The following is a 26,311-nucleotide window of genomic DNA, read 5'->3' on the forward strand; positions in this document are numbered from 1 at the left end:
TCAGACCTCAACATCCTACCCATCGCTCTGCGTCTAGATCCAGGTTTTTCTTCTGACAATACAAAGGATCCCTTGATAAAGGTCAAGAGGCAGAACGCAGAGCAAATATTGACCGCCGTTTTAAGAAACAGTTTGGTCAACATTAAATATGTACCTGTCTACAGAGGCAGCTGGCCAGCCGACAGCAAACACGCAGAGCCGCAAGGATGAGGCGTCTCCATAGTACATCCAGGGTCCGGGGGACAACGTACCACTCCCAACACCAAATCCTCATCCCACTCCATCCTCCATAGGAATCCTCATCCCACTCCATCCTCCATAGGAATCCTCATCCCACTCCATTGGAATCCTCATCCCACTCCATCCTCCATAGGAATCCTCATCCCACTCCATAGGAATCCTCATCCCACTCCATCCTCCATAGGAATCCTCATCCCACTCCATCCTCCATAGGAATCCTCATCCCACTCCATTGGAATCCTCATCCCACTCCCTCCTCCATAGGTATCCTCATCCCACTCCATAGGAATCCTCATCCCACTCCATCCTCCATAGGAATCCTCATCCCACTCCCTCCTCCATAGGGATCCTAGGGATCATACTATCAGCATAAGGATTAAAAAAATAATCAGTTGATTGGGTGAGTGAAGTTTCACTTGAAGGGGACAGTGACAGGATAAATACATCCATTGCTGACTTAGTTTTAACGGTGCAGGGTCCAGGGCTATCATCCTTTTTTTTGGTTTTGTTGGCTAACCACTTATTCACAGCGGGAGCTGATCTGCGGGTACTGTGGATTCGATGTCCGCCGGCACCCTTCGATCAATAGGCAGAGAGACAGAATTGCACCCTCGCAACATTGTGACTGCCCTGTCACATTAGCAATGATCAGAAGCCTGTAATACGGGCTGCTTATCGCATGAATACTGTGGCAGCCAATCACAATGATCACATGATCAGGGAGCCCATATAACGCCTCCAGCTTCGTGAACTAGGGCCGGTGAGGGTCAGCGGCAAGGGGTTAGCCTGTCTATTGTTGAGTGAATTTGACTTTACAACTGTAAATTACGATTGAAATAATTATATCACTAAATAATCATTTATTTGCTACTCTGTCCTTCCAGACTGATGTAGCAAAGTGAAGCATAGTGGGTGCAAAGATGGTGAAAGTCATTGGGCGCCAGACACTTCTTGGATGTAAAAGAGGTTTTATTTCTTTTGACAGTCCTTTTTATATATCTTGGGGGAAAGAGGGTTAGGGCCAGGACACCCTTTAGATAGTTGCAAACTCAATTGGCAGACTCCAAGACTTCAATAGGAGGACAGCCGTACAGGGAAAGGCCCCAGCAAGGTGCCACTTATGCACGTGCAGGATTGCTGTCTCCTATGGTAACAGTCCTTTAACAGTTCCTAACTCAAACGTAACAGTTCTTTTAGCTCCACTACAACTGCTCCTTGTAGTTCTTCAATACTGAGCTCCTGGTTTCTCAACCCTCTGATTCACTGACTATGAATCCCTTGAGCTCCTCAAGGCTTCTGCGGCAGTATCTCCCTCGAGCATCACCCACACTTCCCTGCTGCGTCCCTAGCTTGGCACTTCGTATACCTTCGAGCTTCACCCCTGCTGACCGGCTTGGTCCTCAGCTTGAGACACAAGGCTGCTCTGCAAGCTTCACCCCTGCTGGCTGGGTCCCTGATAACCGCCTGAATTTTCCTCAGTGAGAATATGATTCTGGTACTTTCTTCAGTTACTCACTGTGGTCCCTGGTAAAGGCGATTGGTCTCTTCGTGGTAACAGCTTCCCTTCTACCTCCGACCACTGACAGGTTCTCCGGCCGACAGAACCGTCACTTTTGGTTGGACTGTAAGCCGCAGTCCCAACCTTGCGCTGCCCTCTTACTTCTGGATAGGCCCTCACACAGCCTGGCAGCTAGATGCCCCTGGGATAGGCCCAATCTCCAGCCTAGCAGCCCGGGGCAGACGACACACGTCCACCCAGACAGCCGTCCAGGTGGCACAGAACATAGATCACCTGACTCCACCCAAATATATAGATTCTGCCAGCAGGCCAAGGGATTCAAGAAAACCCCTGCCCATTGGCTGAGATACCCACATACCCAAAACCTGAAATTGGATTGCCCTTCTCGTATCTAGTACCACCAAGTATCCAGCCACCTAGTGGTAGAAGAGAAAAGTGCAACAAGACCAAACTTAGGGAGAAATCAATGGATCTCTAACAATGGACTACAGTAGCTATTCCTGACAAGAAATTTGGTGAGGAGCTCCCCAACTAAACCACAGGGCACTATGTCCTCCCCCTGCCCAAGAAACTATGTCTCGGAGTTTGCAGAAAAATAATTTGAGCTCCCAAGCCTGAGAGCGGATGTCCTGGCAAAAACTGGGATGGGTGGGGAAACAGGGAAAGGGTTAAAAGTATAAACAGTAGAATAACATATGTGTGGCGTGCCACACAAATAAACATTGGTATCGCATGAAAAATAGTCACGTATGACATTCAAGTATCAAAAATAGTTATGTACATTTTAAAGCAAGTAAGCAATAATGCTATCACCTAACTATCTATCTAATGTATACAGTCATAGCAAATATATAGAGGGTTAGTGTTGTTATCCGGCTAGATCCCTGTCTCTCCTTTGCCAAGGAAGACGCGCCAACACAGCAACACCTGAAAGAGAGAAATCAGAACAATGCAAAATGCATTCTACTCTCTAAAAACCTAATGCAGTATGTACAGTACACAGTGATTTGAACTGCTCCTCAGCCGAAGGCAGTATGAAAACGTAAAACCCTCCTATACATGTCTACATTATTTACATTTTTTGAAAGCAGGCCCCATTCTCTTTAAGAATGCCATCCCTTTTCATAATCAGTATAGAATTATAAACTTCAGCAATACTTTGATCAGTGACAGTCCTGACGGATATCTATGAGTCCATTATTTGAAGAAATAGGCAATCATTTTCCTATCACAGCCTATTCTAACTAACTACATGTTCAATGTCCATGACCAGTTACTGTCCATCTGACTTCACTTGGAATGGTCTGCATTTCCCAGCAGTTCCTTTTCTTCTTCCAAAGGCAACTCCGGGCAAAAGGGCATGGCTGCATCTCAGCAAACAAGCAGCCAAAGTATGATGCAAGGGACCACACTTTCGGGACATAGGTCCCCTTCCAAAGACATCTCCAGTCTGTCCACATGACAGCTGAAGACAAAGAGGTTCTCTTCATCACTTGCAAACACAGTCTGCTGAAAGTTACAGATCACTCTTCAGGGTGGAACACCCTAACAACTTCAGTTCTAACCAACGTGGCTCACTGTATCGTTCACTATATCTGCCGGCAACATTCGGTCCCGCACAGTCCTGGCGATTCAGCTTTCTGAGGTGTTCCCCGTTAACAAAGAACTTTGTGCAAAGAATAGAGTAATGCCGCGTACACACGAGCGGACTTTACGGCAGACTTTGCCCGGCTGACTTTTCGACGTACTTTACGACGGACTTTCTGAATGAACGGACTTGCCTACACACAATCCACCAAAGTCTGTCGAATTCGTACGTGATGACGTACGACCGGACTAAAACAAGGAAGTTCATAGCCAGTAGCCAATAGCTGCCCTAGCGTGGCTTTTTGTCCGTCGAACTAGCATACAGACGAGCGGACTTTTCGACCGGACTCGATTTCGACGGATTTATTTAAAACATGTTTCAAATCTAAGTCCGTCCAACTTTTGAGAAAACAAAGTCCGCTGGAGCCCACACACGATCGAATTGTCCGACGAAATCCCGTCCGCCAGGCAAAGTCTGCCGTAAAGTCCGCTCGTGTGTACGCGGCATAACTTCAGCAAAGCGTCCTTTTACTCCACAACTGCACATTTTTAATCCACAGAGATGGTTTGGTATTTTCCTGCAACAGTTACCAGTAATACCCGGGATCGGGTAGAATCAAGGTTTCTCCCTTGGTGTTCACCGTTGTGACAAAACGTTTAATGTCTCTTTTATCCGGTCTGCGAATTATTACACTATCCAAGTTGATCTTCCGGCCGTAGCCCCGGGTATTTCCTACGGAATGGTATTTTGCAGCCATCTTAGGTGACAATTTAGGAAAATCCAGGTATAGAGGAATTTGTAGAAAACTGCGCACAGTCTCGTCCACCCACTGAGCCTCTTTATTGAAGATCTCATATTCCAGATGAGCTGGTATGTATGGATACAATTACCCGTATTCAGACGCTATCTTCTTTATTATAATGCGCTGTATCTTGGACAGCCGAGGCAGGGTCTTAGGGTCTTCTGTACTCAGGTAGAACACTTACATCTGGGGCATGCAGGACGGAACGCCCAGCAACCATCTCTGGCTTACGATCCGCTTTGGAACTCGGCATGGGCGTGATAGGCGGGGCTATGGGAACCCATTGATTCCCTTGATCCTCCTCACAGGACCTGGCAATGAGCCAAACTAAACTAAACCCCAGAGCGCTACACTGACAATGTGTACAATATGCATACATATGAGACAGTTCAACATCAACCTGAAATGGCGCACCGACGCGGTTCTGCAGGGATCACAGCACTGGGGCTCATCCTGATCACGTGTTACAATGTATCGTGTGCTGCAATGCCAAAATGACTTAACCCCATTCAATACTTGCCACTTTTACCCCCATCCTGCCCAGGCCAGTTTTCAGCTTTCAGTGCTGTCACACTTTGAATGACAATTGCGCGGTCATGCCACGCTGTACCCAAGCTAAATTTTTTAACATTTTGTTCACACAACTAGAGCTTTCTTTTGGGGGTATTTAATCACCACTGGGTTTTAAATTTTTTGCTATATAAATAAAAAGATACTGAAAATTAAAAAAAAAAACAAAACATGTTTTTCTTTGTTTCTTTGCAAATAAATAATCGTTCTTCATGAATTTAGGCCAAGATGTATTCTGCTACATTTCTGTGGTGAAAATAACCCAAATCAGTGTAGATTATTTAGTCTGTAGGAAAGTTATAGAGTCCGCAAACTATGGTATATACAGTATATCTGAAAATCGATCAATCCTGATGTACTGACAGCCAATCTCATTTCTTGGGACCCGAAAATGCCAGGACAGTACAAATATCCCCTAAATGGGCCCTTTTTGGAAAGTAGACAGTCCAAGGTATTTAGTAAGAAGCATGGCGAGTTTTTGAAGTTGTCATTTTTTGTCATAAGTTTTTGGAAAAGGAAGAAATTTTTTTTTTTTTTTTTACATACTGTCACCAGTACAGCATCATCATATAACTGGTGTGTTGTGGTGATCAGGGACACTGACCGGTGACAGTATGAAAAAAAAAATAATAATAATAATAATTTTTTTTTTCAATTTTTTTTTTTTTTATTATATTTTTTCACTTTTTTTTTTTTTACAATTTCTTCATTCAGCACACTTTGATCAGATCAATCATAAGCAAGTATTTTATTGAATGAAATCGATTCATTCAGTCTGTTTTGTTTGTTTGTTTGTTTGTGATTATCTGTGATTCACACCTCCCAACTTTTTGAGATGGGAATGAGGGACACCTACCAACAAAAGTATGCAGGCCTATGACACGCCCCCTGCCACGCCCCCTTAAAGGAGAATTGTACAAAAAAAAAAACAAGACTGGTTAAACCCACAAGTGCTTTTTTAACACTACTATTCCTTTATATTGGCTTTTGGAATTTAGAAATGCAGCAATTTAGAAATCAGATGAAAGGTTTAGCACTGGAAAACACTTTTTGATAGATAAAAAGTGCATTTTATATACATCTATAGAGATCAGACCAAAATGAGGGACAAATGAGGAGGAATGAGGGACAGAGGGACATTGCTCCAAATCAGGGACAGTCCCTCCAAATCAGGGACAGTTGGGAGCTATGGTGATTGGCCCAGTCTGTATCATGTGATCACACTGATCAATCACATCTAGCAACCAAATTGTATACAATGGAAAGGATGCAATCCACCGTTTACAACTGTCATGTGACCTGCTGTGATTGGTGACAGTGGTCACATATTACGGGCAGCAGGCCAGTACAGTGATAAGTCATCGGCTGTTTCCGGTGGATGCAGCCGGTGACAGATCGCGCCACTGCGCACCCCACCCCCCGTGGCCGCGTGCGTGGCGCAATCCCGAAGGATTGATGTACACCCAGATTGACGAGAGGCTCCCACCGGCGTCATCTTGCTTTAGGCAGGGCGGGAACTGGTTGAAGTAGAACTATAGGCAAAACTTTTTTTTTTTCATTTTGGATAGAGTAAAGGAGGGTTATAACCCCTGTAAGGTTACATTTTCGCCATCTGTGGCTCACTGGGGAGATTTCCTTCACTTCCTGTCCCCATAGCCAAAACAGGAAGTGGGAGGAAATCCCTGCAAATTAAAGGAATTCCTTGGGGACCCCTCCCCCCAGGTCACCAGAACTAGTGTCCCTATTGGAAGATTTCCCCTTTATAACTTTTCTGGGGACAACTCAAAATTTGTAATTTTCTTTTACTTTCAATGATAATGGTAAACTGGACAAATAGAGAGGGGGAATCTCCCAAACGGGGACTCAGACAGCAATAAAAACCTGACAGGGGGTCTATTACCCCTCCAGTCTGGCCAGAACTGAAAAAAAAAACATTTTTTCCCCTGTTCACATCAGAATCCTGGTTTCACTGGATGGTGCCATATGTCACCGCACAGCAGTGCTACACTCTGCGCTGCTGTGCATTGACACGAATGAAATGTCCCTTTAAATAAAGTTGAAAAAAAAAAACAAAACAAGCAGTGCAATGAAACGCACAGCCCCTCCTGGAGCCACGACTGAACTAGTGCGCTGCAGTTTACCATGGAGGCTGGCATGAACCTGGCTTCAGATGCGGTAGGCGGCCCATTCAAATGAATAAACTGCCCTACTACAGTGCACGTTAATGCACATGAAAACGCAGCGACGCATGGGCGCAGGTGCATCGCATAATTGTGAACCCCACCTAATAGACCCCCCCCCCCCCCCAATATTTGTGTTCTGCAATAAAGCTAATCCAAAATATTTTGCTTACAGATTTGTACTTTTGGCCAATCACATTGATCCTTCATCCGCTCAGCTTTATTCTATGGACACTTACTTCCTTCCAGCACTGAAATGTTACAATGTATTTTCTCTGCTTCCTGCCGAATCTGCACTTTCAGGCTGGCTGGAATCTCTTGTAAAATTCCTTCTGATTGGTGAGTTGTAGCCCAGCTCTGATTGGCTCAGGAGTTCCTGTACTTAGACCCGGCCAGGCAGGCTGAAGTCAGCGTCTACTATGGGATGTCTGATCTTTTAGGCAAAACAAGTTTTTTTTTTTTTCTTTCTTTAGAGGCCGGTGTTTACTGCATGGAGAATTGTCCGCGGATCCTGTATTTAAAGTGAAACCGCCGGCTATTTTTAACCACTTGTCTACCGGAGCCGTTTTTTTGGAAAAGTCTCGCACGCATGTAAAATGCGCATTTTAGGCCTAATGATTAGTTAAAACCCCCAAAAGTGATATACACTATATGACCAAATGTATTGGGACGCCTCCCTTTAGATTTACATGAACTTTAATGGCATCCCAGCCTTATGCTCCGTACACACGGTCGGATTTTCCGATGGAAAATGTCCGATCGGAGCGTGTTGTCGGAAATTCCGACCGTGTGTGGGCTCCATCGGACATTTTCCATCGGATTTTCCGACACACAAAGTTTGAGAGCAGAAGATAAAATTTTCCGACAACAAAATCCGTTGTCGGAAATTCCGATCGTGTGTACACAAATCCGACGGACAAAGTGCCACGCATGCTCAGAATAAATAAAGGAGATGAAAGCTATTGGCCACTGCCCCGTTTATAGTCCCGACGTACGTGTTTTACGTCACCGCGTTCAGAACGATCGGATTTTCCGACAACTTTGTGTGACCGTGTGTATGCAAGACAAGTTTGAGCCAACATCCGTCGGAAAAAATCCTAGGATTTTGTTGTCGGAATGTCCGATCAATGTCCGACCGTGTGTACGGGGCATTAGTCCGTAGGGTTCAATATTGAGTTGGCCCGCCCTTTGCATCCCTCCATTGGCTGCCACTCAGCCACCAAATTAAATTCAAGATACTAACTATAACTTACAAAGCCATCCACAACCTGGCCCTCAGCTACATCTCTAACCTAGTCTCAAAACACCAACCTAATCGTCCTCTTCCCCCCTCCCAAGACCTTCTGCTCTCAAACTCCCTTGTCACCTCATCCCATGCTCGCCTTCAGGACTTCTCCAGAGCCTCCCCCATCCTCTGGAATGCTCTACCCCAATCTGTCCGATTTTCTCCTACTTTATCCACTTTCAGACGATCCCTGAAAACTCATCTCTTCAGAGAAGCCTATCTGGCCCCCACCTAACAACTGTACATTTATCTTCTCAATCAGCACATCCCCCACAGTTATTACCTCTTGTATCTCTTGACCTTCCCTCTTATGCCCCATACACACGGTCGGATTTTCCGATGGAAAATGTGTGATAGGACTTTGTTGTCGTAAATTCCGACCGTGTGTGGGCTCCATCACACATTTTCCATCGGATTTTCCGGCACACAAAGTTTGAGAGCAGGCTATAAAATTTTCCGACAACAAAATCCGTTGTCGGAATTTCCGATCGTGTGTACACAAATCCGACGCACAAAGTGCCACGCATGCTCAGAATAAATTAAGAAATGAAAGCTATTGGCTACTGCCCAGTTTATAGTCCCGACGTACGTGTTTTACGTCACCGCGTTCAGAATGATCGGATTTTCCGACAACTTTGTGTGACCATGTGTATGCAAGACAAGTTTGAGCCAACATCCGTCGGAAAAAATCCTAGGATTTTGTTGTCGGAATGTCCGATCAATGTCCGATCAATGTCCGATCAATGTCCGACCGTGTGTACGGGGCATTAGAGTGTAAGCTCTAAGGAGCAGGGCCCTCTTATTCCTACTGTATTAAAGTGTATTGTATTTGTACTGTCTAACCTCAAGTTGTAAAGCACTACGTAAACTGTTGGCGCTATATAAATCCTATATAATAATAATAATAATAATCATTTCCAATAGTTTGGGGCATCCAGAAAAAACCTTGTCCAAGAGAAGAAAAGGTGAGCGCTACCATCAGTCCTGGGTCATGCCAACAGTAAAGCCTCCTGAGAACATTCATGTGTGGGGTTGCTTCTCGCTCACTCACAATTCTGCCTAAGAACACAGCCATGAATAAAGAATGGTACAAAAACATCCCCCGAGAGCAACTTCTCCCAACCATCCAAGAACAGTTTGGTGAGGAACAATGCCTTCTCCAGCACGATGGAGAACTTGCCATAAGGCAAAAGTGATAACTAAGTGGATTGGGAAACAAAACATCGAAATTTGGGTCCATGGCCAGGAAACTCCCCAGACCTTAATCCCATTGAGAACTTGTGGTCACTCCTCAAGAGGCGGGTAAACAAAAAACCCCCCCAAATTCTGACAAACTCCAAGCGTTGATTATGTGAGAAGTTGATTGACAGCATGCCGGGGCAAACTGCAGAAGTCTGGAAAAAGAAGGATCATCACTGCAAATATTGTCTCTTTGCATAAACTTCATGTAATTATCAATAAAAGCCTAAAAAGAGGGTGGGACTTGGGACTTTGAATGAGGCATATGGTCAAACGAGCATACGTCTCCATCCTTGCTGAGGGGGGGGGGGGGGTCGGGACTTTGAGTGAGATGTGTGTTTGCACAATTGAAAATTATTCCACAATATTACAAAAGAGTATTCATAAATTGCACATGAAATATGGTACATTGCAAACATGACGAGCTGAGTTTAGTGCAGTGACAGTGCATATTTTTAGCACTGATCACTGTATTGGTGTCACTGGTCTCCAAAAAGTGTCAGTTAGACCCCTTTCACACTGGGGCGGTTTGCAGGCGTTATTGCGCTAAAAATACCGGCTGCAAACCGACCCGAACCAGCCGCTGCTGTTTGTTCCGTGTGAAAGCCCGAGGGCTTTCACACTGAAGCGGTGCGCTGGCAGGAGAAGAAAAAATCTCCTGCAAGCCGCATCTTTGGAGCGGTGAAAGAGCGGTGTATTCACCGCTCCTAAACCGCTCCTGCCCATTGAAATCAATGGGACAGCGCGGCTATACCGCGGCAATACTGCGGCTATAGCCGCGCTATACGAGTGGTTTTAACCCTTTTTCGGCCGCCAGCGGGGGGTTAAAACCGCACCACTAGCGGCCGTATACCGCAGTTAAAAAGCGCTAAAAATAGCGCTGTTTTACCGCCGACGCCCCCTACCGCCCCAGTGTGAAAGCAGCCTAAGTGTCTAATTTGTGCGGAGCAATGTCGCAGTCCTGCCATGAGTTGCTGATTGCCGCCATTACTAGTAAAAATAAATAAATAAATAAAAATTCCATAAATCTATCCCATAGTTTGTAGACGCTATAACTTTTGCGCAAAACAATCAATATACGCTTGTTTTTATTTATTTTTTACCAAAAACATGTAGCAGAATACATATTGGCCTAAATTGATGAAGAAATTGTTTTTTTTTTCCATTTTTTTATTTGGATATGTTTTATAGCAGAAAGAAATATTTTTTTATTTTTTTCAAAATTGTTGTCCTTTTTTTGTTTATAGTGCAAAAAAAAAAAAACCTGCAGAGGTGATCAAATACCAGCAAAAGAAAACTCTATTGTTGGGAAAAAGAGGACATAAATGTCATTTGGGTACAGCGTCGCACGACCGCGCAATTGTCAGTTAAAGCGACGCAGTGCCGTATCGCAAAAAATGGCCTGGTCAGGAAGGGGGGGTAAATCCTTCCGGGGCTGAAGTGGTTAAAGGAAATAAAAATTGTATAATTTAGTTTCCCATTAAAAAAATAATTTTTTTTTTTCTTTGTATGGTTACACTTTAGTATTTGTGTGGGTGGAAGGTGTTGCAGCGCGCCGGGTGATCTGCGTCCGGGAACACGGGGCGGTGCGGAGATCTTCTGGTTAATAAGAAGACAGAGCGGTTTTTAAATATTTATGCAGACCACATTTAAACATTTTCTCTAACTCCGGGTTAATTTGTAGCCAGTGCGCTGTGTCTGGCGCTTCATAGGAAAAGACTTCTCCTTTATGTTAGGCATAAACTCTGCAAGACATTAGAATCCGCCCAGACACAGAATAGACAATCAGGGAACACAATGTTACAAATCCAGACTGAACCTTGTACTGGGCTCAGCAATACCTTCATATAAACACCATAAAAGTCATTTTCTTCATCAGACAATCAATATTGTTTCTTGTTAGGAAAAAAAAAAAAAACTCTGACGCGTATGTGCATGTCTGTGGAGGTAGGGTGGGGCCCAAAAATTTGGGGGGGGGATGTTAGGTGCTTCTGTATAACTTTAATTATTCTATACTATTTAATTTTTTTTTTACTAAACTTTATTTTTCATCACATAATGGGCAAGTCTCCTTTGTGATGCATTTTATATATTATACATAAATGAGTACACCATAGCTCCCAACTGTTTCTGATTTCGAGGGACTGTCCCTGATTTGGAGCAATGTCCCTCTTTCCCCCTCATTTGTCCCTCATTTTGGGTCTGATCTCTATAGCTGTATATAAAATGTACTTTTTATCTGTCAAAAAGTATTTCCCAGCGCTAAACCTTTCATCTGATTTCTAAATTGCTGCATTTGTAAATTCCAAAAGCCAATATAAAGGAATAGTAGTGGTAAAAAAAAAAAAAAGCACTTGTGGGTTTAACCAATCTTGTTTTTTTTTTGTACAATTCTCCTTTAAGGGGGCGTGGCAAGGGGGTGTGTCCTAGGCCTGCGTACTTTTTCCGATGGGTGTCCCTCATTCCCATCTCAAAAAGTTGGGAGGTGTGGTACACCCCCTCTTGAAAAGTAAGATTTCAATCAATATCTCAACAAACACAAGAACAATTTCCACAATGGTGACAAAACTGAGTTTTCTAGAACATTTGTTTAGCTCATTAAATGAACTTAAAGTGGGGTTCCACCCAAAAAACAAAAATACCTGTAAAAATTCTAAAAAAAACAAAAAAAACCAAAAAAACATTTGGATATTTTTTTTTTTTCACTTACCTCTAAATGCCTGTTGCTAGGGGGTCCCTCGTAGTCTGCCTGTTCCTTTGCCTGGGCTGGTGACATCAATTCCCCCTCGGCACAGGAAGGGCTCCGCTCTGCTCCCTCCCTCCTGTCAATCATCTGGGACCCATTACAGGTCCCAGGTGACTGAGCGGCTAATCACAGCGCGTAGCGCCGCTCGCGCATGCGCAGTGGGTGCCAGGCTGTGAAGCCACAGCCCGGCGCCCACAGTTGAAATGCCGGCGCCGAAGAGCGGAGGGGGGAGACGAGCGGGGCTTCGATCCCCCGCATCGCTGGACCCAGGGACAGGTAAGTGTCCAATTAAAAGTCAGCAGCTGCAGTATTTGTAGCTGCTGACTTTTTTTTTTTTTTGACGGCCCCCCTGGGTGGAACTCCTCTTTAAGGTTAATAACTTAGATTACAAAATCTTCAGTTTTACACAAACTAGTTGATGCAAAAATGAATACACCCCCCACAACAAAAACGACTCCATCTAGTATTTTGTACAACCTCCATGATTTGTAAGGGCAGCACCAGTGTTTTTTTCTTTTGGGGGGGGCGGCAAACAGCCCCCCAAAGTTGGCAGCGGCAAACCCCCCCCCTGGAAGACAGTCGGGACATCTAAGCCGCGCGGGCAGAGTGTCTAGGAAGGCGGGCAGAGTGTCCGGCAGCTTTCTTCCTCCTCCTGTGGTTCGGATCACAGCAGCTTCCACCGTGCATCCCCCTCCTCCTAGGCGTCCAATAGGATCGCCTGACCTTTCAGCCCAATCGGGAAACGGGTATCAGACCCGTGCTTCCTGATTGGCGGGGAGGCGATTCAGTGTTAGAAAAGCGAATATTCATTTGCTTTTCTAACACACCTGAGTGGGCTCCAGATGCTCTGCACCACGGGTCCGCCCTATTTTGAAGCCTACTAGAGCCTGTGGCTCTAATCAGGTGCTTAAAACAAGACACCTCCGCCACTGTAATTCAGGCGCCCGGCATCCTGAAAGGGGCCGGACGCATGAGTAGTGGGTGGCGGTTGCAGCCGTGGATAGATTCATGCAATGCATGAACCTGTCCATTACTCATATAGGGGGGTGGCGTGGACAGAGGGGACGGAAACCTAGGAGGTGGGGAGGAGATGCACGGCAAAATCGAGAAGGAGAAGAGCCGCTGGCCGATGCCTGGGTGCCTGATCCCTGCCGCTCCTCGGATGCCCGGTCCCCGCCATCGCTCCTCGGATACCCGATCCCCACTGCTCCTCGGATGCCCGATCCCACCACCGCTCCTTGGATGCCCGATCCCACCACCGGTCCTCGGATGCCCGATCCCCGCCACCTCTCCTCGGATGCCCGATCCCCGCCACCGCTCCTCGGATACCCGATCCCCACCGCTCCTCGGATGCCCGATCCCCGCCACCGCTCCTCGGATACCCGATCCCCACTGCTCCTCGGATGCCCGATCCCCGCCACCGCTCCTCGGATACCCGATCCCCACTGCTCCTCGGATGCCCGATCCCCGCCACCGCTCCTCGGATACCCGATCCCCACCGCTCCTCGGATGCCCGATCCCACCACCGCTCCTCGGATGCCCGATCCCACCACCGCTCCTCGGATGCCCGATCCCACCACCGCTCCTCGGATGCCCGATCCCACCACCGCTCCTCGGATGCCCGATCCCCGCCACCTCTCCTCGGATGCCCGATCCCCGCCACCGCTCCTCGGATGCCTGATCCCCACTTCTCCTCGGATACCCGATCCCCGCCACCGCTCCTCGGATGCCTGATCCCCACTTCTCCTCGGATACCCGATCCCCGCCACCGCTCCTCGGATGCCCGATCCCCGCCACCGCTCCTCGGATGCCCGATCCCCGCCACCGCTCCTCGGATGCCCGATCACCACCGCTCCTCGGATGCCCAATCCCCGCCACCGCTCCTCGGATGCCTGATCCCCACCTCTCCTCGGATGCCCGATCCCCACCGCTCCTCGGATGCCCGATCCCCGCCACCGCTCCTCGGATGCCCGATCCCCGCCATTGCTCCTCGGATACCCGATCCCCACCGCTCCTCGGATGCCCGATCCCCGCCATTGCTCCTCGGATACCCGATCCTCGGATGCCTGCCACCTAGATGGGGTAAGTGGCAGCAGACCAGTGGTTTGAGTTTGCTGCCCCCCCCCAAACAATAAAAAAAAACAGCTGCCACTTCTCTTTATAATCAACTGTCTGCTGGATGCCTGTTTAATGATTAGATTAATGATTAATTAATTTAAATAATTAGACGCACCTGTAGTTGAATTCCTGTTAATTAGGATTTTGTTGTCTAAAATGTAGCTTTGCTCCTAAGGCCCCTTTCACACGGACTTTCCAATCAGGTCCACCTGTCAGTTTTTCTGGCGGACCTGATCAGACGCTCCATTCACCTCTATGGAGCGACGGATGTCAGCGGTGACATTACTGTAATGATCAGCCTTTACATTTTGCCATCTGCTGGTCAGTACTCAGTACTGCAGCTGGGGTCTCTGCAGCACACACCTGTCCTCATTAGTGGACCTTAAAGCGGAGTTCTGCTTAAAAAAAAAAAATTAAAAGTCAGCAGCTACAAATACTGCAGCTGCTGACTTTTAATAATCAGACACTTACCTGTCCCAGGGTCCAACGATGTGGGGGATCGAAGCCCCGCTCATCTCCCCCCTCCGCTCGGCGGCGCCAGCATTGTAACTGTGGGCACCCGGCTGTGGCTTCACTGCCAGGCACCCACTGCACATGCGCGAGCTGTGACTGGCCGCGCAATCATCTGGGACCTGTGACGTGTCCCAGATGATTGCCTGGAGGGGAGCTGATCTCCCTTCCTGCGTCGAGGGTAGTAACGTCAGGAGCCCAGGCACCGAAGGAGGCAGATTACGAGGGAACCCCTAGCAACAGGCATTAAAGAGTTGAGTAAAAAAAAAAAAAAAGTTTCTCCAAATGTTTTTTTTTTTCATGCACATTAATGATTTTTTTTTTTTTTTTTGGATGGGACTCCACTTTAAAGCGGAACTTCAGTCATTTTTTCATTTTTCCATCTATTAAATCTTCTGCCCTCGATGTTGTTTTAACTTTGGATAGTAAAACATCATGCACAGCTCTCTCTCTATCACTCTCCTGAGAGTTTGCCAGGAAGGGAGGGGGGATGAGTCATAGGAGAGCCAATGAGAGCTGTAGAGCTGGAGGTGTGGATCTGTGTGTCTGTGTAAATCCAGGAAGTGAACAGGCAGCAGCTTCAGCTGCCCACAGTTAAAATGGACGCAGCCAGACTCAGCGGAGGGGAGATTTCTGCAGCATATTTGGCAAGTACAGAATCCCAGTATATATAAAATAATATGCAAAGTGGATGGAGGGAAGCTTCAGAACGGCAAAGATGTTTTTATTAAAAAGTAAAAGAAGAGTAATGCTAGCCATACACCTGTCGAAAAATCGTTCGAACGAGTTTTCAAAGGACGAACACATGGTCGTGAGAGCAAACGATTTTGCCATTCTGTAATGACCGAAATTTGATCGATAAATCGTTCAACTGACATAAATTAATACATTTTTCATTCGTTTTGCCCAGTGCAAACTGATCGGACAAGAAACACATTAACCTTTCAATTTACCGTCCGTTTGGTTGAAGCTTTCCAAACTTTTCCTTCGATTTTTCGGCACAAAAACGTCACAACCGATTTTTTTCGATATGTGCCCATTAACTAGACAATAAATGAACGAACTGTCCAAATGACAGATTTTCGAACGATTTTTCATCTAGTGTATGGCCACCATAACTCCAAAAAAAAACTCCCAGAAAAAACATTCCCCTCTGGGTGATCTCTGTACATTGCAAGGATTAGAACAAAATGTGTTGCCAACTAATGGGAAAATCTGCTGGGCCTGCATCCCTTTAGATGTGTTCCTATTGGAAGTATCTCTCCAAAGATGACATTTTTGTTGCAGGGGATACCTGAAATCTGACTTGTATCTCAGTGCAGACTTCTGGGAAAATCAGTGAGCCAATCACACAAGCAGGAAATGACGTTTCTGGGAGGGGGGGGCGGGGCGTTCTGTACACATTCTGTGTACAGAACAACTTCAGGTGGCCATATTGCATTTTCAGAAAACTACAGCGGCTGCAGATTGAAAAGGAAAGAAATTTTTTTAATAACATTCAGCCACAAAAACTATTTTTTCTTTATTTGCTATTTTTTTCCCACACAAAAGTGGAGTTACCCTTTAACCACTTACGGACTGCCGCACACCGATATACGTCCTAACTTTGAAGAGGAATATCGTTGTTATGGCAGCAGCTAGCTACCATAGCCCCCGGTATCCTCTTCTTTGGCCGGTGATACGCTTTCTGATAAGAGTGGTCTCTGCGGCGCATTCGCTGCAAGATTACTTTTAATCGGTGGCGGGTGAGGGCTCTCCCCTCACGCCGCGCTCCGGTGCCCTCCGCCGCTTACCGGAGCCGTCGGATATTGCTCCTTCCTTGGTATGGAGATGAGTGAGGGGAAGATGGCCCCCCACCCGTCTCCATACCATTGCAGGGCGGAAGCGACGTCAAAACGTCACTTCCGCCCATAGCTCTTAAAGGGCCATTTTTTTTTTTTTGTTTTTTAAATGACAACATTTCTTTTTTTTATTGCATTTTAGTGTAAATATGAGATCTGAAGTCTTTTTGACCCCAAATCTCATATTTAAGAGGTCCTGTCATGCTTTTTTACTATTACAAGGGATGTTTACATTCCTTGTAATAGGAATAAAAGTGACAGATTTTTTTTTTAAAAGAACAGTGTAAAAATAAAAAATAAAAAGGTAAAATAAATAAGAAACAAAAATTTTTTTTGAACGCGCCTCGTCCCGCTGAGCTCGCGTGCAGAAGCGAACGCATACATGAGTAGCGCCCGCATATGAAAACGGTGTTCAAACCACACATGTGAGGTATCGCCGCGATCAGTAGAGCGAGAGCAATAATTCTAGCCCTAGACCTCCTCTGTAACTCAAAACATGCAACCTGTAGAATTTTTTTTAAACGTCGCCTATGGAGATTTTTAAGGGTAAACGTTTGTCGCCATCCCACGAGCGGGCGCAATTTTGAAGCGTGACATGTTGGGTATCAATTTACTCGGCATAACATTATCTTTTACAATATAAAAAAAAATTGGGCTAACTTTACTGTTTAATTAAAAAAACTGTATTTTTTCCCAAAAAAAAGTGCGCTTGTAAGACTGCTGTGCAAATACGGTGTGACAGAAAGTTTTGCCACGACCGCCATTTTATTCTCTAGGATGTTAGAAAGAAAATGTATAATGTTTGGGGGTTCTAAGTAATTTTCTAGCAAAAAAAAATATCTGTTTTTAACTTGTAAACAACAAATCTCAGAAAGAGGTTCGGTCCTTAAGTAATTAAAGGGAGGTGCTTAATCAGCAGGTTTGTCTGTTTTGCTGGTGTCCTGGAGAGAGGTCTGTCTGTATTTTCACACCCTGTAATAATATTCCTGTGTGTTTTTACTTAGCGTATCTGTCGCCGGCTCCCCCTGCTATTGTCTAACATTGCTCCTCTTATCTGTCTAGAACCTGAACTCTCTAATCCTGCCTCTGACCCCAGCCATCAGTCCGCTGATCTGTCATTTTGCCCTAAAGAATTTGTCTGACGGCTCACACCTTTTTTTTTTTTCTGTTTTTCCTTCTGTCCTTCCTTTTGTCCCAGGAAATACAGAGAGTCCATGGAACTCCATGAGAATAGCTAAACAGTTCCTAAGGCCCCCATGCGGTTCTCTGCGCTGCATTTGCGCGGACACGGCAGCCTGTTGATTTGAATGGGCTGCTCTGCCTGCGTTTCCTGCAAGAAAAAAAAGGTCCCTGAGCCTTAAAATGCAGCAACATGGAAATCGCATTGGTGCTTTTACATCATGTCATTTCTATGTGCCGGAAACGGCACCGCATTTCTCAATGGGTATGGGGGGGCCATTAGGCTTGGTTCATGTTTACAGTGGGAAAAAAAATAAATATTTTGTACGTTTGCCCACTTACAAAGAAATGAAGGGTTTATCATTTTTATTATAGGTGTATTTTAAATGATAGAGACAGAATATCAACCAAAAATCCAGAAAAAACACACAATACAAATGTTATAAATGGAGTTGCAGATCAGTGAGTAAAATAAGTATTTGATCCCCAAGCAAAACATGACTTAGTACTTGGTGGAGAAACCCTTGTTGGCGATCACAGAGGTCAGACGTTTCTTGTAGTTAAAAGTAAATAGTGGGTGACTGCGCTTAGGATACCCACTAGGTATGCAGCCTCCCCTTTCTTGTAGTTGGTGACCAGGTTTGAACACATCTCAGGAGGGATTTTGGTCCACTCTACTTTACAGATCTTCTCTAAATTCTTAAGGTTTCTTGGCTGTCTCTTGGCAACTCAAAGTTTCAGCTCCCTTCATAAGGTCTGGAGACTGGCTAGGCCGCTCCATGACCTTATTGTGCTTCTTCTTGAGCCACTCCTTTGTTGCCTTGGGTGATTGTCATGCTGGAAGACCCATCCATGACCCATCTTCAGTGTTCTGGCTGAGGGAAGAAGGTTCTCATCCTGGACTTTACAATACATGGCCCCCGTCCATTGGCCCCTCAATGCGGCAAAGTCGCTCTGTAACTTTAGCAGAGAAACAGCCCCAAAGCATCATGTTTCCACCTCCGTGCTTGACTGTAGGGATGGAGTTCTTAGGGTCATAGTCAGCATTTTTCTTCCTCCATATATGGTGAGTTGAGTTAATGCCAAAGAGCTCAATTCTGGTCTCATCTGACCACAGCACTTTCTCCCAATCCTTCTCTGAATCATTTAGATGTCCAATGGCATGGCTGTACATGTGCCTTCTTGAGAAGGGGGAACCTTGCGGGCACTGCAGGATTTCAATCCATGGCGGCGTATTGTGTTACCAATGGTTTGTTTGGTGACTGTGGTCCCAATTGAATTGGGATAATTCTAACTCCTCCTGTATAGTTCTGCTTATAAAGGGTCTGGAGGATCTTAGTTATGAGGAAAGGTTGTGAGCACTGAACTTATTCTCTCTGGAGAAGAGACGCTTGAGAGGGGATATGATTATTATTATTATACAGGATTTATATAGCGCCAACAGTTTGCGCAGCGCTTTTATATACGGGGGGGGGGGGGGGGTTCTTATGTGAAATCAGCACTGGACTGGGTTGGGTTGGGGGGGTCCTTCTCTGAAATCAGCACTGGACTCGGTTGGGTTGGGTTGGGGGGGTTCTTTCAATATACAAATACCGTACTGGTGACCCCACAATAGGGATAAAACTTTTTCACAGAAGAGAGTTTAACAAGATTCTTGGCCACTCATTAAAATTAAAAGAAAAGAGGTTTAACCTTAAACTACGTAGAGGGTTCCTCACTGTAAGGGCAGCAAGGATGTGGAATTCCCTTCCACAGGCGGTGGTCTCAGTGGGGAGAATCGATAGTTTCAAGAAACTATTAGATAAGCACCTGAACGACCGCAATATACAGGGATATACAAGGTAATACTGACATATAATCACACACATAGGTTGGACTTGATGGACTTGTGTCTTTTTTCAACCTCACCTACTATATAACTATGTAACCAGGCCTTACCCCCTGTCCCGCACCTACAACTAACTCTTACATGTAAGAGTTAAAGGCGCCTCACGTGTTTTCTTGTGCAGCAGGGCTGGGACAAGGGGTGGGCAGGAGGGACGGCCGCCCTGGGCACCGTGGGATCATGTGAGGTGCGGAGGCACTACAAGGAGATTAGGGGGGGAGGGTATTTGTGTTGGGAGAGGGAATTTGGGGGTGGCAGGAGGTAAGAATTGTTCTAGACGGGGAAATTTGGGGAGGTGTTCCAGTAGTGGTGATTTGAAGGGGGGATGTATGTTGAGAGGAGAGATTGGGGAGAATTTGTGCTATTAGGGGAGATTTGGGGGGTTTGTGCTAAAAAAAAAGGTAATATGATGGGGGGGGGGATTTGTGCTTGGAGGGGAAATATTTTTGGGAAGGGATTTGTGCTAGTAGGGCTGTTTGGGGGGGGGGGGGGGATTTTTGCTATAAGGGAAATTGGGGGGTGGGGGAGATTTGAGCTAGGATGGGGGATTGGGGGAGGAGAGTTTGTGCTCAGAAGGGAAATTTGAGGGGTAGAGGATTTGTGATAGGAAGGGGGAATCTTTTTTTTTCGTGCTGGGAGCATATGCGGAATGAGAGGATTTGAGCTGGGGAGGGGTAAATAATGCTTAGGGTGCAAGCATGCAGATTAGTGCTCAATTTTTTTGGGGGGGGACTTTTGCTGACACAAAATGCTCATCATGGGGGGGGGGGGGGGGCTGCACTTTGGTATGTTCGCCCTGGGCTCTAGATGACATTGTCATCACTGCTGCACCACATTTTGTGTGCGGCTGGGGGAATGCGTGTGATTTACACGCACTCACGCGTATGTGAACCTAGCCTTATAGCTACCAATTAGGGTCACATCTGGTTTGGATGTGATTGGTGACGCCAAGAGCAAGAAAGTTTTGCAGCAAAGTAATTGAAAATCTGATGTTATGGGGAGTTGGCACCAGTGTGAATATTTGATTCTCTTGATTGTAGTTGGCAAAAAGCAGAATGATGGAAGGAAATGCCAATCACCCCTCTTTCCCCTCCCCACCCCCAGCTGGAAGCCCATAGAAAGCACTATATATTTTTTTATTTAGATAGAACCTCATAAAGACATATTCTACATCCTCATTCAATCACTTCCATCATAAGAGTTGGATTCTCACCCTCTATCAGTGGCCGCCCGCCCATACGGGGTGCAGAGGCGCCGTCCCCCTAATCCACAAGCCTGGCCCCAAATTTACATGCAGGGCACGCTGGTTTTTTTTTTTTTTGAAGCACATGATTAGAGCATGAGGCTCTAATTGGCTTCAAAAAAGAGTGGACTTGGGGCACAGAGCACTGCACCCCAAGCCCACCCAGTTGTGTGACAATAGTGAACTAATATTAGCTATTGTCTTCCTGATTCTCCTCCCGGCCAATCAGGAAGCGGGTCCTGAGACCCGATCGGCCAGGGAGTCTTAGGACTTCCTGTTCGGGCCGGGAGGAGAAGCAACGGCCCTGGAGCGAGGAGTAGCAGCCCTACCCTGGTTCTTTGTCATCTGCTTCCCAGCTATGACCTCTGATCGTCCATTTCCCGCGCGCGGGGGGGTGTTGAACTGCTGACTTCCTGTCTGCCTCCCACACGCGCAGGGGGATCGGCGCCTTCCCATCCATCTCCTGCAGGGGGGGGGGGATGGGAAGGATCGCCACCTTCCCGTCCATCTCCTGTGGGGGTAGATCGCTGCCTTCCTCTCTATCTCCCATAGGGGGAGGGGGGGATCGCCGCCCTCCCATCCATCTCCTGCAGGGGAGCGATGCCATCCCGTTCAGCTCCCGCGGGGGGGGGGGGGGGTGGTTGGGGTGTCGTTGGTCCTCCCCCCCACCAAAAATATTGAGTACCAGCCGCCACTTCCCTCTATGGTTTTAAAAGTGGGACCTCCATTGGATCTTGCCAGGTGACAAGAGGTCGCACATTCTTGATCATAGACTTGCAAAATGTCTATAGCCACATTACAAGACAAACCGGTTTATTGTCACTCCTAATAAACATCACAACAAAGAAACATTTAAATTGCTCAACCAGACAATTTAATAGCTCTTTGCAGACGATTAGCTGTGTCGTAGTCAGGGGCGTGACTGTGAGAAGTGAGATTTATTTTATAATCTTGTTTTTCTCTGTCTTAATCCTACAGAATGGTGTTTACTACGGTATAATTCTGAAGCTGTAAGCTATGTATGAAACCTTCCATCATCACCGCTCAGGAACCCAACCTCCTACACAATGGCTTGGTGAAATCCCCTCTCTGCCCCGAGAATAGGAGGGAACGGGGAGCATTTGGGTGTGAAATCTATATGTATATTCGAGACCGGGGGATCTTAACCACTTGCCTACCGGGCACTTTCATCCCCTTCCTGTCCAAGCCAATTTCAGCTTTCAGCGCTGCCGCACTTTTAAACGACAATTGCGCAGTTATGCAACACTGCAGAAAAATAAAGTGCCGCTGTCAGTTAAAAGATGTCAAACGTAATCAGCGTAATCAGCGAAATATCTTGCTCAAAACTAGCAAATTGGTAACAGTGAATAAAAAGAAATGAAACAGACATGTGTCAACCACATAAAATGTGTCACTTAAGTGTCCATATTGTTCATTACTCAAAGTCTACTGTGCAATATGTCTCAAAGACACCAATGTGATGTATCAACATAAATATCCAAAAACGAATAAAAAAAAAATTGTGTCCAAACAATTTTTCAAAAAAGATGAGTAAAGGTGCACTGTTCCCAGTTTTCCTTAATAATGACATCCAATAAAGTGCTTCTGTGTTCCACCAGTGCTCAAAAGTAGAAATAGTAGCCTCTTACCAAATCTCCATGATCTCCAGATTATGAGAACAACGTGAGTTGCAGAGCTTCCTTCAACCTCCTAGGTTCAGGTGAACCTGGGAGGTTGAAGGAAGCTCTGTAGCTCACACAAGGTCAGGGTGACAGAGCGGTCATCACGTCCACGTTTCCCTCCTCATTGGGCACCAGCAAGGGTCACATGAGAGGCCTACCCTGGGGTGGGTTCTTCTGGGCTATGCTAGGCACTTTAGATAGGCACACTGCATCACACATAGGGTACCTTTTCTGGAACAGATGACTGACTTGAGTAAACTCTCTCGATGTACTAAACAGGGGTGGCCCGTCCATTAAGGGCACACGGGAGCTGCCCCCCTCTATCCACGTGTCCGACCCCCATGCAGGACGCCAGATGCATGAATTCCAATGGGGGGGGGGTGTTTTTTTGAGGCACGTGAGGCTCTAATAGGCTTCACAAAAAGGTGGGTTCGGGGCGCAGAGCACTGCGCTCTGAGCCCACCCAGTTGTGCGACACTAGCGAATGAATATTCGTATTTTCACACTGATTCTCCTCCCGGCTGATCGGGAAGCGGGTCTGAGACCCGTTTCCCGATTGGTCGAAAGGAGAAACGTTCCGATTGGCCGCCGAGGGGGAGGGAGGAGAAGGAAGCAGCTGTGATGCCCTTGGAGGAGAGCATGGGAAGGGGAAGCCGTCCGTGATGCCTTGAGTGCGAAGACCTGTCAGCCACATAGTAAGGCTGCGATGTTCCTACTGCGCCTGATCAAAAAGTTGTTTTGTTGAGCTTAAGTGAACCTATCTTTTCCCATGCATGCCCCACTAGTTACACACATATATCGCCAAAAGTTTGTGGACGCATCATAAGCTTGTTAGACAGCCCAATCCAAACTACGGCCATTAATATAGAGTTGACACCCCTTCCTTTGTAGCTATAACTGACTCCACTCTTCTGAGAAGGCTTTACATGGTATTTTGGAGTGTGTCTGATGGAATTTAGGCCCCTGAAGCCAAAAAAGCATTTGTGAGGCCATGTGCTGATGTTGGACAAGACGACCTACCTCACAGTTCACCCCAAAGTTTTGTTCAGTAGGATTGAAGCCAGTGCTCTGTGGAGGCCACCTGAGGTCCTCTACTCCAAACTTATTAAACCATGGCTTTATGGAGCTAAGCTTTGTAGACAGGGGCACAGTCATGCTGGAACAGAAAAGTGTCTTCCCCAAATTGTTACCACAAAGTTGGAAGAGCAAAATTGTCTAAAATGTCTTTGTTTGATGTATCAGGAACAGAACCCTCCACTGTAAACACCTGAACTCAATCATTGGGGGTAGGGAGGATGTCAACATGTGTTTAGCCATATAGGTAGGTGTGATGGTCAACTGTATACAAAGTTTTATTTTTATAGTGTACTTTCCCTTTCCACTGCCACTCGCTGTTGAATGAAACCACAGGGGCAGCACAGTGGTGTAGTGGTTAGCACATTCACCTAGCAGCAATAGGGTCGCTGGTTCAAATCCCGATCACGACACCATCTGCCTGGAGTTTGCATGTTCTCCCTGTGCCTGCGTGGGTTTCCTCCGGGTACTCCGGTTTCCTACCACACTCCAAAGACATGCTGGTAGGTTAATTAGATCCTGTCAAAAAAAAATTGGCCAAATATGTGTATATTGTATGTGTATGTGTTTGTAAGCGTGTCAGGACCCCATGGGGCAAGGACCGCGCTATACTGCAGATGGACACCGGCAGCAAAAAGCGCCCTGAGGCAATTCAGTTTGCATAGGTAGCGCTATACAAGTCACTCATTCATTCAAACCACTGGTAAGCCACAGGTTAACCCTGTGTAAACTCCAAATTGTGCCCATAAGAAGCTATGCAATGGTGTACAGCAGTGGTCTCCAAACTATGGCCCATGGTCAGGATTCTGCCTTTGCTTGCCTTGATCCAGCTCTTGGGGCACTATTCCTACCATTGAAACCATGATAAGGCACCATTCCTTCCACTGACACCCAATGGTGAAGCATAATTACTCCCACAGACACCAACTGTGGGGCATTCCCATTGACAGCATCAATGGGGCACTTTTCCTTCCACTGACACAACTGATGGGGCACTATTCCTCCCACTGACTTCAATGATGGGGCACTATGCTTCCCACTAATATCAAGGTGGGGGTACTATTCCTCCTGCCACTGACCACAATCTGCCCCCCTAAAGTCTTAAGAACAGTAAATCAGCCTTTCTTTTTAGAAAGTTTGGAGACCCCTGGCATACAGTAAAGACCGGTCACAGGTTGGTGATGTCTCCACACCGGGTGACTATGCGCATTTAACTAATGGGTTTAACCACCACTTTGTAAGAAAGATAGATAGATAGATAGATAGATAGATAGATAGATAGATAGATAGATAGATAGATAGATAGATAGATAGATAGATAGATAGTCTTGGAACTGTTTATCACTAGAGTCCTAGAATATGACAATTAAGTAAAGGGTTATGTATCGGAGATATCAGCTGGAAGGTGAAGTATTGGTATAATAGTGTTGTTATTATTATTATATAACATGTCCCATCATTGCACCCTGACTGAGCCCTATGGCTGCCATCCCAATTCATATCTCATCGGAGGATGTGCCGTCATGCTCACCTGGATTCGCTTTGTAGGATTTGCCCCATGCAGTCAGGACACTCGTAGCTGGAAGACATATCTGGGTGGAGAAAGCTCCAGCTTTGTCACTTGTTGAGATGCAGATCTATCAGCAGCCTCACACCCAGCCATAGCCGTCTGCTGGAGCAAATCCCAGCCAAGAGAGGGAAAACAACCCTGCCTGACTTCACCCGGAGCAATTATCTTCCCAGCTGAAGAACTATGATATCAGGTGCTGAAAATAAATGTCAGGAGAATGTTCAGAAGGGAGGTAGTGTCACCTGTATCAACGAAAAATATTCAAGTTTGTCTAAAATGTGCCTTCGGTAGGTAAGCAGTTCCACTGGAGTTCCTGGCATTCTCCCAAAACTGTAGAGATACGTCTGCCCTGTTAAAAATGTGGCAAATAAAACAATATTAAGAGGGACCTGAACTGTGGAGACTATGCCCAAGCCAAGCAAGCAGAGGGCAAAGGACAATCACTAGTATTGCCTGTGGTATCTTGCAGCTGATCTTTTCCCCATTACTGGTTAGTGTGGATGTCTAGTTCTGCACTTTGACTTGACCATCTTGGTAGAGGTAGAGCTTTGCTTCCTCATATCAGAGTTGCCCCCCTGATGACTGGATATCTGTTTGTAGCCGGTGCTTACTTTGTAGTGGAGGCATCAAGAGAACCACATAACTCAACTGTCCCTTAACTTGACCTTTATACAATAAATCAGCAATTACATTAACACACTCAGGTTAGGCACTTTAACAGCAAACATGAATTTAGGTTTGGAGCTCCTTCTTATCATTTAAGAAGGCCAACAAGAGTTACTGTCCTCAAGTAATGTTTATGGCAATGGTTCCCAATCTCTGTTTTCAAGTGCCCCCAAAAGGCCATGTTTTGGGAATGTTTTGGAATTTTCCTTTAGATCAGTGGTTCTCAACTCCAGTCATCAGGACCCACCAACAGGCCAGGTTGGCAAGATAGCTGAAATACATCACAGGTGATATCACTTTCTGCTCAGTGATTGCAGTATTCTAGTCTGCAACTCCCCAAGGTAATACTTAAAATCTGGCCTGTTGGTGGGTCC

General features: G+C 46.1%; 1 protein-coding gene across 3 annotated transcripts in view; it reads right to left on the reverse strand.

Annotated features, from left to right (window-relative positions):
• The window catches only part of FGGY (FGGY carbohydrate kinase domain containing), a 319,083-nt gene extending 293,704 nt beyond the window's left edge, over window positions 1–25,379 (reverse strand). Inside the window, exon 1 of one of the 3 annotated variants that reach the window (XM_073593859.1) lies at window positions 25,233–25,379. Coding sequence is in view for 1 of the 3 variants with exons in the window: in XM_073593857.1 (XP_073449958.1) it covers window positions 7,073–7,109 (37 nt within the window). In the remaining 2 variants the exon portion in view is untranslated. Of the gene's footprint in view, window positions 1–7,072; window positions 7,426–25,232 lie in introns of those variants that run through there. The other 2 variants (XM_073593858.1, XM_073593857.1) reach the window with 2 other exon arrangements.
• Window positions 25,380–26,311: the final 932 nt, after the last annotated feature.

The sequence above is a fragment of the Aquarana catesbeiana genome, linkage group LG07 (assembly GCF_042186555.1).
Source record: "Aquarana catesbeiana isolate 2022-GZ linkage group LG07, ASM4218655v1, whole genome shotgun sequence".
Classification (NCBI taxonomy): domain Eukaryota; kingdom Metazoa; phylum Chordata; class Amphibia; order Anura; family Ranidae; genus Aquarana; species Aquarana catesbeiana.